We start from the raw sequence: 21,080 nt of genomic DNA, 5'->3' as shown, positions 1-21,080 counted from the left end.
TTTTGACCGGGTACTAGAGGAAACGTTTTTATCGAGTCCGGGTCGGTTCAGGGTAGAAACCGAAAACCCGGTCTGTACCCGCGGGTAGGATTGGACGGGTCCAATTCTGGGTAGAAACCGCCGGGTCAGGTACAGAACCAGTCCTATACCTTTGATAATATTGGCCGTGGTGGTTAGTACCTCTGATATCAAAAACCATTTGCAGTTAAAACATTCCCACTAATCTCATTCCCCATCCTCATCTCTATAATTACACTAAAGAACACTACATTTCTCTCTCCTGTTCAATTAAATAATATTTTTTATATCTTTATCATTACTGTTTTCTCTCTCTTCTACTCACAACCAATCCAACAAATATTAAAAAATCATTACATTGCTCTCTCCACCCTATAATTTACACTCGCAACCCCACCCTATAATTTACAAACTCCCCACACATAATTATAGGGGATGCGATGAGAATGCTCTAAATAAACATTAAAAAATTGAAGAAACCAAACCCATTCATATTACAAGAGTTAAACCAACTGTACATATTATTACCCTTGTTCCAGATACTTTTCAACATTCCCAAACATAAAACTTTAACTGTTGCAAGTTTATGACTCAAAAGTATGTGGAATCAACTGCACCAGTTCTCACTGGACTTCACCGAGAAATGTGCACTATAATAACAATATAATAGTAATGATAGAAAAAAAGAATACGAGTCCACGACTTCATAAAACGGTCTTAAAACCCAACAAAATCTTCCACTTTCGTGTCGGTTTAAAGGCCAAGAAGAGACGCGTGATTGCTTCCATTTGTATCCAAATTGCCATAAAAAGGTGAAGTCAACTCACCCGAGTGTGAAGACTTGCGAGTTGATCTTTGACTTTTTGGTGAAGCAGAGTTGTAAGGGTCCATTGATCCGCTAACGGATGGAAACATTGACCCGTGAGTTTTAGGAAGGCCCGTAGCGTCATTACTGGTCAAACTGTAACCTCTTTCCACTGTCTCGGCTTCCAGTGGTAGCTCATCCAATGTCTATTAAGTGAAACATATAATTAAATGAGCCTGATAATTCATGTAAGCCGATAACCGTATTGGAAGTTAGCAGAAACATACCCGAAAAGCTTGCTGAAGAACACGCAGCGTTTCACGGGTGCGCTTGCGTTTTATAGAAATGTCATCGGGTTCTTGCAGCATTTGTTCAAACAAATCATCTCTGTTAAGAATACATGACCAGCATTCATTAGATATCAATTTATTTTAAAATTATTGTAGATATTTAAAATATATTTGGCTTGCTTTAAAAATTATAGTATTCGCTCTATCTGTGATTTAAATACAGCATACTCTTTTTCAGTCAAGATGTAATTGAGCTTTTCTCTGATAACTTATAATAATTAATTCAAATTTAAATACACAAGTTTGTTCAGCAATTTTCCACATTTCAATATAAGCTTTGTTGAAAATTGAGTTGTATCCAACATAAAATATTTCGTCATAATATCCAAAAGATACATTTCGTTGAATACATATCAGTATATAATAAAATTTGTAAAGAAGTGCATAAAAAAGTTAAGACTGTGTACTTAGATTTAAATAAAATATTAAACATTACAAATCATTGAAGAAAAGCTAAATTATATCTTCAATGGCAATTTAATAAAAACAAAAAAAGATCTATATTATATTTCATAGGACGGGGAGAGAAGTCGAAGACCCCTGTAACCATTGTTTTAGAAACAAAAAATTAACTCCTATATTTTAAAAAAAGTGTTGTAAAAACAAAAGTTTTAAAAAGCATCCAACGGTTCCTAATCCCTTAATCCTTATTACCTGTAAAGCTTTTTAATAAAGACATTGTGCAGCTCTCTTTTTGTATGATTGACCTAATATTCAGTCAACATAAATATAAACCGTCAATAAACTAGGGAACCTATCAATACTTATCAAAAAAGAGTTTAGAAATGTCATAATTACCAGGAAGTGCATGATGGCTTTAGGCACATAATCCTCGATGTTCTTTCTGACAATATCATAATATGATCTCAACAACAACTTTGTCACGTGAATCTCAATAGCCTCTTGATCTGAGTTGGCATCAGAAGACCTCAAAACCGTCGGCGGCTAAAAAAATGTCAATATTAGCAATTGTATGTTTTGTGACTTTAACTTTTTAAATTATAATCGTACCTCCCTCAAGTGAATCATTGAAGCCGAATAGTCAAAATGGTCATTAGTGTGAACGGGATCACTAAAAGGCTTGTTTGCAGAGTTATTATCCTTGGTGGATATTCGATTATCAGACCCACCAAAGATTGATGAGATTCCCCAGCTTGAGCTTCCTGGAAAAATCAAAGCCGTTAAAAGTTCAGGATTATTGAAATTATATGTTTCAAGAGTCTGCTTTTATTAGCAAGATCTTACCAGATGTTGGTTTCTCAACCTCGCCAGCTGGGCGGGGCCCGGGTTGATTATGCTGCAAAGGTTGATCATTATTAGTTATGAAAGCAACATGACACGTATGGGGCCCAAAAATATATTAAAAAAAGGTATTGTTTAATTATAGAATTGACAAGAGTCCTAGATATAGAGATCGAAGCATCTAGACCAGTAAAGAAACCAAACATATGGTAAAGCGTTCGTACTTCATACATCTTTCGACGGAAAGTTCTTTTATGTTTAGTTTATCTAATTAACAAACAAACCATCAACAAAACATTACGTTCACTAAGTTACACGGACAAACATGAACACGTACGGTTCATTCATTTATGTTCATAAAACAGTCGTTTAATTAAATTTGTTTAATTTTGTTCATTACTGTTTGTTAGTTTAGGCTTTTTTAAGTTTGTATTTTATGTTCGTTTTATATTCATTTCAATTTTTAAGCCCATTACAAATTAGTCTCGGTTTCTGAAATTATAAATCAAACTACAACCTAGTCTAGTTTTAATTTTTTAGCCCAACTGATGGTTGCGTTCACTGTTAACCAAGATTTGTTCATCTATATTCAGCTATGTTCGTTCAAGTCATGTTCATAAAACGTCCATTTAAACTATTAACAAATAAACACAAATGAACACGAACACAAACATGTTCATTTTCTTAACAGTCGTTTTGTTGTTCGTGTTCAATTGTGTGTCCTGTTCGATTTGTTCAAATTTTTTAAGACACGTGTCTGTATCCATTCGGTTTGTTTACAGACCTGACGACATCAAGTCGTTTAATAGACTAGTTGCCAATTCAACCCAATCAAATGAAAATAAATTCAAATGTGGGCTATCTTTAACCTCAAATTGATCAAACGGGACTACAAAAATGCACAACATTGAAATCTGAAACAACCTGCTCTGTGACAATCCCGTTGCCTTGCCGTCCAAGAAACGTGCGTGACTTGACACTTCTTTCAGATTGTGGTGCTTTGTCCAGCTCAGCAGCATCCTGACAACCAAATATAACAAATAGTTAGACATGAAGTCATCAGCAAGTAAACAAATATGCAAAACCAACACTACAATAATAGTAGTTACACCTTTTGCCTTGAAACTGATGATGTGATCTTAGAAGATTTAACTTGCTGCATAGCCACTTCTACAGCCTTACTACCGCCAATAAAATTCGGGTGTGACGTGTTTATATAGTCCATCTGCAAATGATATCCATAACAAGATATCCATAAGATGGCGATGGCGACGCCGACATGTGCTATCTTTTGCATTTCAAAAAACTAAAACCATGTGGCAATAACTAGGGATGTACATGTGTCAGCTTTGGACTCAAACCAACCCAAAATCCAAAAACTCGGTTTTTGGGTTTTAACAAACCATTCAGTTTCGTTTTTCACAATGGGTAAAATTCAATTTCAAAGTTTTCGGTTTTGCCCTTGGGCTGAGCTTGAAACTTAGGGCCTAGATTATTTTGTAAATTAATATTAATCGATTATAACACATTTAAGTCTAAAACTTTTGGGCTACAACATCTATTGTTTCTTTATAAGTTAGTTAACAATCAAATATAAAAATTAGAATCCATAAATTCAATTACAAAAGCCATTTTTCAGTTTTTATGGGTTCAGTTACAAAATCCAGTTTAGCTTTTACAATTCGGTTCAGTTTTTTATAATTTTCAGTGCAAGCAAGACTAAAACGAATAAGAAATTTGTTTTTAACAAAAAATAAAACCAAACCGTTGGTTTTGCGGTTATTTCATTTACAGGTCGGCTATTTCAGTTTCACGCACAACCACGATAATAACAATAATTTAATCTATTACTATATACATACCTCCATTTCCACTATGTGTCCAATCATGGTCTCAGAAGGCTGAAGACCATCACGTAAAAAATTCCCTGTGACATCATCCATTCGCTTTCTGAGAACAGGAAATCTCTGTAGCTCATTAACCATGCAACGATGACTCATCTAAAGAAATAAAAAAATAAAATGAAATCAGCATATTTACAAAGTGTGTTATAATAAAAGAAGGTACATTCAAATGAATCTCTGACCTTAATTAACTCATCGTATACAAATCTTGCACATTGAACACTTGGATCTAATAAACGAGCAATCTGCCTTCTAATAAGAACTTCAAACGGAACCTGCAAAAGCATGATAAAATTAAGTCACATAAAATATGACAAAAATAAGTCACAAAAATCAAAAGGTTTGAGTAAGACCTACTTCTGGCACAAATAAGGCAGACCTGGGGCCAGTTGCATTCTGTATGGCGGTTCGAATGTCATCATCAGTTAAATCTTCACATGGGTCAACCTCCTGCAGCAACAATGAAATATTATCACCTATGAAAGATAAAAAAACAGCTACGTTGACCATCAAATTCATTTAAGTTAGACCAAACCAAATGCATCGACCTTAGGGATGCTTTGGATGAAATAGCACATCAAGCAACAAATGCTGCATTGAAAACAAGATGCCCTCTGAAGAATGCACGTAAACACATGCAGTGTAATTTAATTATTAAAAAAACAAAAAGCTTTCAGAAGCCAAAAATTACAAAACATATTGCTTTTTTCTTTTTCCACAACAAACGGCAAAAAAAAATTAATCATGATAAAATTTTTAAAAAAATTCAAATTCCTATAAAACTAATGGTGAAATTCGTGTTGATAATAATAACAATACTTTCTAAACCACTATAAATACAACCAAGTTCGTTCTATTATATTTTATTATTTCAATTATAAATAATTATTTTTTTTCTAACAATGCATGGACCAAAATAACCTAAAGATGTGCATGGACCAAAATAACCTAAAGATGTGCATGGACCAAAATAACCTAACCATAACCTACGTAACCAAATCAAATTATCTGACCCCAATCAAAAACCGACAATTTGGTGATAAAATGATTTTTGGTTCGGCTTTGGCTTTGCTATCAACAAAAAACTGAACCAAGCCAAAGTTATACAAAAATGAACAAACCAATTTTGAGTAATTTATAAGAACTTATTAACTGGTGTAACCCAAAATTTCAAGTCCAAATATGTAATGTGTGATAACCAATTAACTATTAATTAAAAAAAATATAGCGCCAAATTTTGAAACTCAAATTTGCGATTTTTAGATTCTTTTTTTGTCCCAAAATTTTCAAATCCAAAATGTAAACCGAATTAGATTAAACCCATTGTAAAACCGACCCAAATCGACTCACGCACACCCCTACCAACAGAACTAGAAAGATAAAGAAACAGCTTTTCACTAAGGTCATTTTTTTATCGATAACGATGACATTTATAACAATTCAGGACTGAAAAAGTACTCATTTTACAAGGCTATACAGCATAAAGTCAGCCTACACATACCTCCAAACTCTTAACAAATATTGACTGGAAGATATAGTGTATTCTTGCTCCTCCAGATAATTCAGCAGTTGACATTTCTTCATTCTTTCCCTCGATCATTGAACAAAAGGCTGTTTAAATGAATAAACTCAAATTTATACTCAATAAAAATAAAACTTAACTCCAGTTATAATTAAAAGATACAAAAAGTGAAAGAAGTAACAGGACCTTCTGAATACTTTGATAGAATATTTAAAAGAAGAGCTCCCATGCCAGCCTGCAGATTATTAAAACGCTACAGTTAAAACACAAAGAGGCCAGCCAGATTCAAGATCAAGAATATGCATAATATTATTGGTTTGTGAGTTATCACTAAATAGAATTTCAATGTCACAATTATTAATCCCAAAGTTGAACAAGAGGTGTGAACAAGCCAAGCCACTCATGAGCTACTCGAGATCAACTCACTAAAGCTCAAATAAAGCCGAGCTAAAACAAGCTCAAGTCCAAGTCTAAAGATAAGCTTGGTTATTAAACAAGCCCGAGCACAAGCTTAACTTACTGAGCTCAAAATGGTTGGCCAGCCTAAACAAGCCTATTATAGTTATACCTTTCATTTAATATATTAAACACAAATTTATATAACTATTAACTATATGAGATATGTTGCATATAAAAAATAAAATAAATATCAGCATCATCATCGTCGTACTCAGTATATCCCACCAATAGCAAAGCTATGGTAGGGTCTAAGGAGGGTAAGATGTAGACAGCCTTGCCTCTACTCTTTAAAAATAGAGAGGTTGCTTCCGATGAGACCCTCGACTCAAGTCCAAGCCTAAAAATAAGCTTGGTTATTAAACAAGCCCGAGCACAAGCTTAACTTACCAAGCTCAAAATGGTTGGCCAGCCTAAACAAGCCTATTATAGTTATACCTTTCATTTAATATATTAAATACAAATTTATATAACTATAACTATATGAGATATGCTGCATATAAAAAATAATATAAATATCATCATCATCATCGTACTCGGTATATCCCACCAATAGCAAAGCTATGGTAGGGTCTGAGGAGGGTAAGATGAAGACAGCCTTGCCTCTACTCTTTAGGAATAAAGAGGCTGCTTCCAGTGAGACACCCGGCTCGATAGTAGTTTTCCATCAAGCCTTGGACATAAGGCACATAACACTCAACCATCGAGACACCACCGATTGGTGCATGTACCCTTGTCTTTCGACTATCAACGCCACCACATGATGCTGATTAAACTTCCGCCACTTTTAACGTTATTTTCACGAGATTAGTAAAATAACGTCAAAATTAGTGTAATTTCACTTTTGCCCACCCGAGGGTTCACACATATATACATTATATGCGCGCACCGCAAACTGAATATAATAAAACATTTATAAATGTATACAAGTTAAATAATGAATAATAAACGAGCGAAGCTCTAGCATGAAAACTACTCAAAAGTTGAGCTCGAGCTTAGAAACCAAGCTCACGTAAGTTTAACAAAATGAGCTTGAGCTCAGTTGGCATCCTTTTAAGTTCCAATTGAAGTACCATTATAACTTAAAGACTATGTGTGTGTGTAAATCTCTCACGAAGGCTACTTGACAAAATCAATCAATAACTCAATACAATAATAAGACTCAATTACAAAACAGTTTCATTGACTACCTTTGACTCTGTGATCTCTCCATAACTAGCATGCTCCTTAGCCACAGCAACTAATTGAGCGCTAATGCGTGCTTTCAACCCTGGTAGCACTTTTTTGATATGTTGTACTAGAATCTGCAAACAATAATTAAAAAAACAAGTAACAACCTGGTTCGTTTTTTTGTTAACACTTTATAAGTGATTTTCCATATTGCAAAATACCTGGTTCAATTTCTTCGCCAGCTGAGGCACCCCACAACGATCAGTAAGATCATTATAAACCTACACCACAATATTTGTTAACAACTGAATAACCCACAATCACTAAATTGTTTTAAATTAAAGGAAAAATAACAAACCGGATGGCTGCAAAAGAACTTCTCCTCAGCCACAAGTGCATCTTTAATGGACCGATTCAGCATAATATCCTATTTACAAATGTCATTATTTGTGAGATAAACTAGCATATATCAACCACCATAGTTGTCCTCTAAATGTCTAAAAATTTGATTAAAATGTTAACTTATAAAAATGATTAGATAATAGTACCTCTTGACTACGATTAACAACACCCACGTAACCGAGTCGAAGGGGAATAACTTTTCCCAGCAAAAAATTCCTAGCATCTGTTCCTCTGTCCATAATGTCCAACTAAGCAATGTCAAGGGTACCCATTATCAGAAAGTAGCAAAACAAAATAACACCAAACAAAGAATACATAAAAGTTGACTCGAAATATTTATTGTATCACATTTGCACCTTTGTAATCACACCAATAGTCCGATAGCCTGACAGAATAAAAAAGAAAGAACCATGTTAAAGAGATATTTTAATAACTCGAGCAAGATATCATGATATGTGCACGTAAACGAACCAAAGGTTCAGTGAACAATACGTGGACTGTCCAGCGGGAGGTTTTGTTTACTTAATAAACAGACAAACATGAGCATCTGTCTTATTCATTCATTCATGGTGTAAACGTTCGCTTATGTCCGTTCATTTACGCTCATTTATGTTTGTGCATTTACATTCATTTTAAGTTTGTTGTTTACGTTCGTTTATATATTCATTCAAAAAAATAGGCCTAACAGATTGATGTTCACAATTACTTTCAAACTAGTGGTCGCTCGGTTATGAATATATTCATCTAATTTTGCTTGGTTATGAATTCATTCATCTAATTTCACTTATGTTTGTTCAATTATGTTCATTCCTATTTTCAGTTATGTTCCTTCGTTTACGTTTGTGAAACGCTCATTCATACCATTTATCTATTATCAAACAAATATAAACATACATGAACACACTCATTTTCTAACAACCAAAAACAAGAAAAACCTCGTTCATTCAATTGTTGGTGTTCATGTTCGTGTTTTTCTGTTTGTTGTCTAATGATAAATGATGAGCACTTACCATCTGGATCAGCATTTCCAGCAATCTGAAGTGCATCTGAATTGGCAAGATCAGCATTCGCGGGTGTGACAGCAAGGATTAAACAGCTGGGAAGCTTAATGTATGACATTATCATTGTTCTAATACGAGCTTCAATGTCAGAAGGCTGGTCACCAACAGGAACTTTTGTTATACCAGGCAAATCAACCAGTGTTATGTCAAGAACATTGGGTGAGAAAATCTTTAATCGAATCTGCTTGTCAGATACACCCTTGTTTCCTCCTGCTTCCTTGTCAGTCTCAGCCTAGAGAGTATCCAATACAAAGTCAATGGTTAAATCACAGCTGGGAAGCTTAATGTATGGCATAAAAGAAAAAAGAAAAGAAAAGAGAGAGCAGCACCTGAATCTCCCTTCGAATGTCATTAAAATCATAAAACTTCTTGTATGGCTTATGCAGAAACTCCCCATACTCTTCCTCCGTGCCATCGGGTCTCCGCTTAATCTGAATGAGCTGCAGGACGAGGGGGCGCCTGGTGCAGATGTCGGAGCCCCGGGGCAGAAAGTCACGGCCGACAAGCGCTTCAAGGACACTGGATTTACCGCTGCTCTGGCTACCGACAACGGCCACCTGAGGAAGCTCGATGGTGGATGAGCTGCCTAATTGAGCGACTATGTCCTGGAGCTTGTTCACGATCGGAATCACGTTGTGGCCGAGTGGAGCCGCCGCGGTGGTGGTGGTGCCCGATGGTTCTTCGCCGCCCATGGATTTGAAGTGAATACTGATGGGATTGAAATCGCAAGTATGAATGAAAACCCTAGCTAAGAAGAACCAAGATTGTGGGAACGTGTGGGGGCGGTTTAGATACCTTCCACTTACAATAATAAGCTAAAATAGAGTGAAACGGTCCGAGTTAATTTCTTTTCTTTTCATTTTTTTAAGAAAGTTTGAACTAGACGTTTGCAAATGAGAGGTGTTCTTTATTTCATTAACTTATAAATTATTAACAAGATGTTTTGAATTGTTTTTTATGTAACAGAGAAAATTTAATAAGTTATACTTTTATAACTTATTAACTTATTCAAAAGTTATAAGGAGTTTTCATACGGAATCTCAAACACCTCCTGAGTCGAGTTGTTCGTGTGTTCGTTTAAAGTTAAATGAACAAACACGAGCATGCGCGTGTTTGTGTTCATCTGCTTCGTTTACAAGTCTATACGAAAGCGACTTGGATCGATAAAATAACTAAAATTGAGCCAAGATTTTTTGAGCTCAATCCTCAAAAAAAGCTCGTTTAGTTATCGAGGTCGGGCTCGAGCCTTGTATGGGAGGCTAGTTGAGCCTTAACGAGTCTTGTGTATTTTTAAGTTTTACCTCTTTTGGACTTATATGTATTAATTTAACACTTCACAACCGAGCTCGAGCCAAGATTTGGCTCATTTATGGTAATAATTGAGCTCGAGCTAGAACAAATCTTACGATCATTTAAGGGTTTTCTCAAAATATACAAAAACGTTAATTAAGAATGCACATAAATTAATGAATAAATTATAAACGAGTCGAGCCTAAGCTTGAAAACAACTCACGAGTCGAGCTTGGTCTTTAGAAAAAGAGCTTCAAACAAATCAAGCTCGAGTCCTTGTAAGTCCAAACGAGCTAAGCCCGGGCTCAGCTTGGCTCTTTAACCCCTAGTTTGAAGGGTGGAGTGAGTGATATCATTTGCATTCTTGTTAATTATCATTTGGCATGAATTTTATTATTACAAAAGTTGTTAGGATATTGATAATGTATATATCTTTTTGGCACTAAAATATGTATCTAAATAAGTGTAATATCAGCAATTATATTAGAATAAATAACCACTAATGTTTATAATTTCTTTCTTTAGAAAAGTGTAACCTTGAAAATAAAACGAACTGATATATGAAGAAAAACTGTGAAAATAGGCTCAACACACCCCATGATGAAACAAGGCATGGTCATGTCAAGATCATACGAAGAAAAGACAAAAATTAAGAAGACATGACATGGTCATGTTGATATCAACACACCCCATGTTGGAAGTACAAGAAGAAAAGACAAAACAGAATATTCTAAAGCTTAACTTATGAAGACACGACATGGTCATGTTGATATCAACACACCCCATGTTGATAGTACAAGAGAAAAGACAAATTTAGACTCTTTTTGTGCTCACCACGGTCGTGTTCAGAGGTCAACACGGTTGGTTTCTTTCTCCTGTTGTACCATCTGACAACGAGCAATTAAGACAATAAGAGAAAAAAGTCAGCCCGACTCGTGCCCATGTCAACACGCCCATGCCCATGTCAACACGGCCGTGTTTAACAAAATTCTCCTAATGTACTTTCTGACAACACTATAAGATAAAACTCTCAACAAGGTCGTGTTGAGACCCCATATCAGCCAATAAATATCTTGTCATTCTTCATTTAAGGCATACAATCTACACGCCTTCAATAACGTTAAATCCACTTCAACCACCTGCTTTCACCACCATTAATAAGGAAATAAGCTTATTCATCCAACCTTTGAAGATCAAGAAGATTAAACTCTTGGAAAAAGTCATTAGCATAGAAGATTAGTAATCCAAATTAGTTAGATTGTTCTAATTTGATCATGTTTGTATCTTTTACTGATGTATAACATTATGTTTATTATTGGCTAAACTTTCATAGTATCATCTTAGTTTATAATGAATCTTAATTGAAGTTTAATAATATTGGTTAAACATGTGATTGGTTTATAATAAGTAAAGGTTATCTTGTAATTATTATTTGACGAGGAACGTTAAAATACTCTTAAATGATACCCCAAGTGCCGAGCGTGACGATAATCCGAGGAACTGTCATTCTTGTAAGTTGAGGAAAAAAAACATAAATTCTAATATGAACATGGACCAAATGAAGTGTTAGTAGTAATTGATCATCTTAAAATGGGAATGGTTGACAACTGATTGTTGGCCATCATCTGCTAAAATCGATTAATTACTTGTCAAGCGAGTGTCCAGTATAACCTATTTCAAACAATTCTTGGATGATTATTACATGAGTTCTATAATTGTCCAAGAGTTGTGTGGGTTAATACTTGGTAAATCAAGGTTGATCATTTACAACTTAACTAATCTTAATTGATATTTTAAGTATAATACAAAGGTTATTTTTACTAAAGTATCAAGGACAATTCATTTAATAATTTAAGGGGTTGTCTCATTTATAAAGCAAGTTATCTTATAAATATTTCTTATAAATCACTTGCTTACATAAAATGATGTTTTAGTGAAGGCATGAAGTTATGGATATCTATTTCTTTAATTATCATGGAATAACATGACTTAGAAAAAGATGTTATTCACACATTTAATCACTATAGCAAGTTCATATCAAATGTTTACTAATTAATTGCTAAACTAGGTTAAGGGGACTTTTAACCAAGATGATACAATATTGTCCTTGATCATCTATAACTATATTAAAACCCAAAAATATTGTTTTTAACTTATGCTTTTAAATTTCTTTTAAAATTACTTGTCAAACCAAAACTATTATGATGTTCATTTCTGGTTAAAATAAATACAACGATTTAGTAGTAAAAATCAAACAAATGTGCCCGTGGATCAATACTTGGTTCTTACCGATACTAATCTACATATACAATAGGTGAACTTGCTTATTTGTGTGTGATCTAGTTAAGATAAAAATCATTTGTATAAATTTAAAACTAGATATTGTGTGAAACAAACTTTTGTAAAACTTAGCCCGTTTTTTCTATACCATCTCATGCACACCAGATGTACAAAAACTAATTATTATAAGTGAAAGATGAGTGTTAAAAGTGTCATATAGAGCTAGGATAGGTGTTAGAAACTCTCGATAGCATCAGGAGAAGATGTTGTAATTAACTTCAGGTGTAGTGATTTTAACATAAGATGAGTGGTGAGGTGATATGTGAGAAAGGATGAAATTTGAAGGTTTGAAACATAGAGGGTCTCAATGAAGTGATAACCATGAACTCCAAAAGTAAATTATAGGTGTAAAAAATGTGCATTTGACACAATTGTAAAACGACACAACACAAAATGAATTGTTGTTAATATATGAACCTTCATCTTAAATGTGATCTAACGACTGCCACCTAAAATACATGTGTATTATTGGGATATCATTCTATGATTGTAAACTCTAAAAAGCACCACCACATGGCACGATTGTCCTCTCATAGCCCCCTCCTTTTCTTTTCCCATCTCCTATCATATATTACGTTTAACCCGCCCTTCACTATGTGAATATTGACCTTCGGTCACACGAAAAAAGTGTGGCCGTAGGCCTTTAGCCACACACATTTTGTTCAGGTCATATGTGGCCAAAGGTCGCGACACCGTGGGTATGATATGGCCACACACAGTTTTTAGTGGCCTTATGTGGTAATAAATGTGGCTAAAGGGTACAGGCATTAGTTGTTGGCCATCAAGAAGCCTCTCCAATAAGTGTGGCTAAACGGTAGAAAATGGTCACATGACAATTTACTCTGAGTGACCATTGCACGTATACAGCCACATGAATTCATGTTTCAGCCACATGAATTTTATATTAATGTGGCCAATAGGGTTGTGTTAAGCTTGCATTGTGACCTATACCGTGTGGATATAGCAAAGAAATGGCCACTTAAATTTAATAATATAATGGCTAATTATATGATATAGACACCGGATATTACATTAAACGTGACTAAATATGTTTACTTGCCACTCAAACACTCCTTTGTAGATTATAGTGTGGCTATTGTCTTACCGTTTGTCATACATACTTCTTTTCATAATTTAAAGTGTGGCTATTGTCAAACTTTTCATCACACATAGTGAGGTATTGTGTGGCCAAACATATCATATAGACACTGGAGGTTATTGTCAATGCGGCTAAAAATTTGAAGTTGCCACTCAAACACTCTTTTGTAGTTTGTGGTGTGGCCATTGTCTTACCGTTTGTCACACATAATGCTTTTGCAATATAAAGTGTAGCTATAATCATACTCATCGTCACACATATTGATTTTTTCAATGACGTTTGATCTCGTTCCGCCACACAAACAAAAACCAACTGATGAAAGAGTGGCCAATGTTTTTGGTACCCTTTCGTCACACAAAAATGTTTTTGTTGTGGCTAATGGTCATTTATAGACTCTAATTTTTGGTAATTTCAGGTGTGGCTATTGTCTTACTTTTGGCCACACCTATTTAATGTGTTCTATGTGGCCAAATTGTGTGTAATTAGGAAATATAAAATTATTTTTATTTTTTGTGCAGTAATATAAAACAGCTATAAGCAAGCATGACAAAACAAAATTAGAAACAAATTATATTAACAATAATATTCACTTAAGCAAATGTATATGCAAAATATCTTACAAAATACAAAAATAAGGACTACCTATATACTAGCTAAGGCGTCCGTTTTCTTGGCACTGCTCCTTGTCTTCTGTTTGGTCACCCTGTCTATCATTGTGTACTTAGCCTTTGCCTTCTTGCCAGCTCTGTCTGGTTCTTTTGAGGATGGGAGTGGTGGTAACTGGAACAACAGAATATGAAAAACAAATATGTATAATTAATGTCGTATTTTGTAATTGAATAGAACAAAATAGTAGGCCTGCAAACGAACCGAACGTTCGTTTAACTGTTCGTGAACCTTTCGGCGGGAAGTTCGCTTATGTTTGTTTATCTTGGTTCAATTACGTTAGTTTAGATTATAAACAAACGAACATAAACAAACACAAGTGTTCATTTTTTAAAGTAAATGAAAATGAACATAGATATTTATTCGGTTAAGTTAAAAGGGAACAAACCTCCTGGTCACATAAGATTAGGTGTTCTGGCCAAGCAACAAAAGTACCAGTTGAGTCGCCAACAGTCGTAATTTCACCTGCCTCACAAGGAATAATTTCTTGTTCCTTTATGGCTTCATCAATACTAACTTTATAGTAACCCTACTGGATTTCTTTTCCATGCAACTGTTGTGGAACCGGTGACCAATGAACTGTACCATTTGCCACCTTGTTAAGCTTGTCTTGCACACACAAATGATACTCATACACCTATAAACAAGCATGTGAAATTAAGTTGGCTTAGTTGAAGTCAATATATAAGTACATACCCATGTTGGTGGGAAATTAACAATGTTTCGCGCAGTATATACCTTTATTTCAGCAGATGGGAAAGCTTCATCCGTAGATACATCAACTTTTCTTTTACGGCTTCTCCGTTTTACCTAAAAACCATTAAATGAATCAATCAATAATTAAAGGAAAAAACTGAAATTGCCAAATACTTACTGATGGTTTTTTCGAGCCGTTACTATCCGGAGTGTGGTGTAGTTGTGTGTTGGTGCATAATGTCAGTAGTTCATAGTCTAGTGTCTGTAATCGAGTCTGTAATGTTTAATTATGTTTTGTATGTTTAAGCGAAGTTACTGACAAGTTCGCTTAACAGGCGAACTTGTTAGTCAAGCGAAGTTATGGACAACTTCGCCTGAACATGCCAGGCGAAGTTGTCGTGTATTTATAGTCCTAGGTTACGGCTTGGTTATAAATAGTTGGTTTAAGTTCGTGTCAGTGGTTCGAGTTCATTGTAACGTGAGAACGAGAGTCTGTAACAGTGATATTACATCACGTGTTTGAGTTATAATATATAACGTGTGTTCGTGTGATTTGTGTTCTATACTCGTAACGATCTACGCAGGGATTCCGCACCTGAGTAGACCGAGATATCTCGTGCGATCCGTCCAGGGAACCTACATTGTGTTGATGCTTGGTTAACATTGTTCTCTACAGGCTTCATTGGTAATATAAAAGAAATTGGAATTGTTAGACTTACTAGGTTATAAAATACAAAAACTGAAATTGCCAAATACTTACTAATGTCGCGCTATGGGGATCGACTACCGTTTGGTCAACATTTTTTTCCACAGACTTGGCCTGCAATTCGGTAATAGAAAATGAGCACACTCACATTGGAAACGAATTATAAAAAGTACTGAAATTGTCAAATACTTACTGATGTCGCGATATGGGGAGCGGGTACCGTTTCGACAACTATTTTATCCACAGACTTGGCCTACAATTAACTTATGCAAAATCAGCACACTCACATGGAAAGTTAATTATTAAAACAAATCAATCAAAATGTCAAATGCTTACCTGAGTAGCGGATTCTTGTTGCACAACCTTACCTGAGGTTAAGATGTTTCCCACAGAACTGGCCTACTAATCAATTTATTAGGTTATGGAAAATGAAAAATCACATGGAAAGTTGTAATAAACAAAGAAACTGTCAGATACTTACTGGTGCTGGCATTTTATTTTGCGCCACATCACTAGTACTTTGGTTAGAACCAACCCGGTTGGGAACATGATTTACCTACGAATTGTGACAAAAACAGTGCCAATTATGTATGTCGAATGCATTAATTAATGTGTAGCATACGTCACTTACTTCACTTGCCGACGTTTGCGGCAACAATCATTCGAGATATCTAAACCTGGCCTCAAATGCTAACTGTTCCTTCTCACGGCTTGCTAACATAGAATTCGTGGATTCAAGTAGAGTCGTTAACCTGTTCACCACTTCATCTCTCTGCACCGCCTCATACTCAAGTTGGGAAATCCGTTGCTTAAACGAGCCTTTTCACCGACTCACACCCTAATTTTTACCTGTTGTCAATCCGTACCCAATCCCTTTTTAAAAACCCACCTTTCTCTTTGCCAAGCACTAAGGTGACGGCATCTGTGCACGGTTCAAGTGTCAGGGCTCCAGAGGCGATCTGATCCTCATGCTGAACCTGCAAGAAAACAAATATTCTAATACGCTTGTAACACGCGTATGTACAAAAACATATATAAATATTCTAATACGCTTGTAACACGCTACATGTACAAAAACATACGATTGTAACACGCTTATCTACAAAATATATAAATATTCTAATACGCTTGTAACACGCTAATAAACATATATAAATATTCTAATACGCTTATGTACAAAAACATATATAAATATTCTAATACGCTTGTAACACGCTTATGTATCCACATCAAGTGTTGAGACAAGTTATACAGACTCAAGTTATAAGGCAATAAATTGACTTTAACATGATTTAAAAAGTTTAATACTAAAAGTCTAAAACATACTAATTTGGTTTCCACGCCTTCGACAACAGGATTCTTGTATGCACCATCTTTGTCCTCCCTTGCTTTCATCTACATTAATGCACGGCCGGGGATCTCATCTGGTTCAATTTCCTTCTTTTTGACCTTGTAAAATATTCAAGAGAAAGCAGCTGACGGTCATGCATTAAACACATAACCAAAAAATCATTGAACTAGAGAGAAAGCAGCTGACGGTGATTACCAGTTTCTCTCGAAGGTAGGTATAACCCCCTCGTCCCATTGATGATAAAAAACATTCTTTGCTCGAGCTCCCTTTGATGAAGCCGATTTTTTCTTCAACCACACATTATAATCATTTCATTATATTTAAACAAAAAACATAAACCATATATAGTCGGTCAATCTACGTTTGCAGAGTAGAGGATTTATACCTGAAACTGCTCTGATTGTGTATACTCAACGAAGCGATCCCAATCTTCTTGCCTGATCATCGTCATGTGTCCCTTGGGTATCGCCTTCAGCTTCAGAGGTTTACCGATGTTCGGCATAATGTATTTGGCATACATTTTTCTTCTGAAATCCCGATGAAGGTGTCCGAACCGATTCATCACAGAAGGCCTGTGACACGCCTCAATCTTAAAATATTTCTACATAATATAATACAGTAAAGGTAAATTACATCTCAAAATATAAAATGCACAAATAAAAATAAAGAATAACCGTTATTTGTTCCCACAGTTTATCTCTAAGCTCCTTCGTGACCTCCCTCCAACTTAGATGTCTCAAGCCAACTATTTCCCTTACAACATCCCCTAAAAAACTTGCAAAATTTGATCTGTTTTGGCCAGTGAACCTACCCAGATTATCAAACTCCACTACCAGTCTGACACCACCAGAGTTTGCATAATCGGTACATAGCTTAGGTAACTTCGTCAACCCCCTTGTAGGTTTTTTCGTAGTAGCAAAACTGTTGATGGGTTCGATAGCCATCGTCGCTATATCACCGTCGTCGTCGTTGGCTTCCTCGCTGGAGTAGCCTTCTATGTCGTATGATTGAGCGTCGTCGTCGCTGGCTTCCTCATCGGAGTATAAAACATGTTCTTCTTCGATTCTTTCATCTATAAGCTTCATCTTCGATTGTTTTTTAATAATTTGGAGTATAAATCATTGTCGTCTAATTTGTGGAGTGGAAAATTTTTAATAATTTGGAGTGTAATTTGATTTGTGGAGTGGAGTATAAAACATGTTCTTCTTCAATTCTTTCATCTATAAGCTTCATCTTCGATTGTTTTTTTAATAATTTGGAGTATAAATCATTGTCGTCTGATTTGTGGAGTGGAAAATTTTTAATAATTTGGAGTGTAATTTGATTTTTGGAGTGTTAAATGTAATTTGGAGTTTTTGAATATTTGGAGCCAATATTTTGGATCTTTTTGAGTTTTTCCTCCCTTTTAATTAAGAACCAATAGATTATTGACATAGTTTTTACGACAGAGAACCTGTGGCTGAAAATGGACACTTTGATAGAAGATGGTTGGATAAGCGTGTTACTAGCGTGTTACTAGCGTATTAGGATATTTATATATGTTTATGTACATTAGCGTGTTAAAAGCGTAATAGTGTTTTTTAACAAAATGTTTTTTGTTTTATTTTTATATTTAACCAAGTGTTGTTTACGATTTAATAAGCGTATCACAAGCGTTTTACCAAAGTGTTTTTTGTTTTTTACGATTTGTTTTAAGATACTCCATAATTACCATTCATTAAAAGTTTTCATACAAAAGGCACCATTACAATACATTCCATGAAACAAAATAAGAGTGAATAACAAATATAGTGTATCAATACAACATCACCAAATCACTAATAAACTAAAAAAGTGTATCAATACAACCATACAAATATTACCCAAAGTGACCAAATCACAAATGTTCCAAACATCACCAAACACATCACCAAATACTTCCCAAATGTTCCAAACATCACCAAATCACTAATCAACTTTTGAAACTAACAAAGTACCTTCATTGAAGTCATATTCAAATCTGCACTTATCACCAATCTGTAATTCATTTTCCTCTTTGAAAATTTTCCATTTTGGTAACCAATATCTGAATTTCAGTTCCGACACTTCACCGTGAAGTTTCATTTTTTTCTTACGATCTTCGGGATTTACCAAAGTGATTAGCATTCCATCGTAGGCATCAATCTTTCTAGCAATGTGACCCGGAAGACGCTGTGAAAAGCAAATTTCAAATATACTTGTAAATAAAAAAGAAATTTAAAAATTTAATTTACCAATTTCTTGGTGACGTTCATGTGGGAGACGATTTTAGAGTCATCATTTTGCTCATCAAGATGAATTGGGTTTTGGGAGGAACTACCTTGATTGCTTAATTGATAGTTGAGAAACAACTTATTTGGACCAGGAAGGATAAATTCTATGCTGTCTTCATGAAAGACATTAATATGAAATGTAATATCTGATATGATTTCAAACACCACAAATGAACCACCTTTCAAGTTGGTTTGTTTAAAAACCTCAATCCATCCATCCTCTAGCCTACAACCCATTCCATCCCAAAGACATGAAACTTTAAACATATATCTATCTGGAGCAATAAGCTCGAAAAACAAATTCATGTAATTGTCACCAAATTCTTCAATCACGTACCACTCAGGGAAATCCTATTAAACATGTTAATTAAAAGACATTTGAATTTGGAAACAACCATCAAAAACAGGAATTAAAACTTACCAAGTAATGGACGTGTCGGTTTCTGACTGGAATACATATCATAGTACCGGATTGATCATTTACGTTTCTTTTGAAAGTAAACATATTCAACATAGATATTGACTTAAGCTCAAAAATAACATATGTTCCAGCTTCTATACAACATTCTCTGATTAATTCAGTCCAACCGGTTCAAAAATAAAAGTCATCAAGTTCTTTGATTATAACTACATAAAACGTTCTACCACTTTGATCATAAATCAAACAACAGCCGGTATTCGATTTCATGCCAGCAAACATTGGTTGAACAGCTTTAGGAATGAGCTATAAGTAACACAAAAAATGTTCTTAGAATATATATGTTGCAAAACTGTAAAATGTTTCATAAAAAAAATTAACCAGATAATTAACATACCATCCTACTCATGGAATCGCTGTCGATATCTACCAGGAACTTAACTCCATTATTGAGACATGACATTTTTATGTTCTTACCAGGATAAGTGAAGTAGAAGTCGATTAGGGTTTTGAAGTTAGGAAAGGGGTTTGAATTTTGGTTTAATTTATTTCTACACATTTAATTATATATATATTTTGGTTTTTGTTTTATAACTTTTTAAAAATAGTATAAAAACATAGTCTTACTTTTAGTTTTTTTACTAACATTCCGGTATAAATTTCGTTAAAAGTTGAGTTAGTTTAATAATTGTATTTTTTTAAATAAAATTAAAATTTTATCCATTATAAGTATTATCTTAACCATTAGTAAGATTTTCTGGATAAGATTTACAACTTCGCATTAGAGAAGCTCATAATATTCTAGTGTTATCATTATCATATGTAGTTTTGTATCATTATCATCTTCTAGGTTATCATCATCACCATATGTGTTATGATGATGATCAACATCATAAAGTTATCATCATTATCATGTATTATAGTGGTTATCATCATAATCATCGATCGCCGTCACCATGAAACGCATCATCATCAGACGTTCGGGTAATCAACGTGGTCATTGTATAGGCTATCGTAGTCGGCGTTGATCATACGGGTAACATATATCTCGCTATCAGTGTCATCATCATCGTCACACAGCATCATCATCATCATCATTAGCATCAGCATCATCATCATCCTATTGCCATGTACGTGATGTAGTCAGCATCGTACGGGTTATCATAAACAAAACGCCCAATATTAGCGATCACTGTCGGCACCATCATATGAATTGTTGTCGTCATCTAACGACATCATCAGTCGTACAGGCTACCATCAGTATGACCATCGTATACGTTATCATGGTCGTCG

The 21,080-nt window shown here is 34.8% G+C and overlaps 1 protein-coding gene across 1 annotated transcript; it reads right to left on the bottom strand.

Moving 5' to 3' along the window:
• Positions 1-488: 488 nt before the first annotated feature.
• LOC143603745 (dynamin-related protein 3B-like) lies at positions 489-9,623 on the bottom strand. Its single transcript, XM_077080458.1, has 20 exons — positions 9,260-9,623; positions 8,880-9,162; positions 8,226-8,254; positions 8,016-8,117; positions 7,826-7,894; positions 7,689-7,748; positions 7,488-7,601; positions 6,028-6,076; positions 5,821-5,930; positions 4,677-4,769; positions 4,502-4,594; positions 4,278-4,415; positions 3,527-3,640; positions 3,340-3,435; positions 2,419-2,470; positions 2,185-2,336; positions 1,972-2,118; positions 1,828-1,880; positions 1,111-1,210; positions 489-1,029 (listed from the first exon to the last, which is right to left on the bottom strand). Exons 1-20 carry the CDS (start codon positions 9,620-9,622, stop codon positions 772-774), a joined length of 2,475 nt encoding a protein of 824 aa, XP_076936573.1. The 5' UTR covers position 9,623; the 3' UTR covers positions 489-771.
• Positions 9,624-21,080: the final 11,457 nt, after the last annotated feature.

This window comes from Bidens hawaiensis, unplaced genomic scaffold (assembly GCF_021521415.1).
Source record: "Bidens hawaiensis isolate Kalapana, Puna unplaced genomic scaffold, B.hawaiensis_p1.1 tig00062603_1, whole genome shotgun sequence".
NCBI classification, from domain to species: Eukaryota; Viridiplantae; Streptophyta; class Magnoliopsida; order Asterales; family Asteraceae; genus Bidens; species Bidens hawaiensis.
Note: the sequence above shows the minus strand (reverse complement) of the source record. Positions and strands in the feature narration are given on the sequence as shown.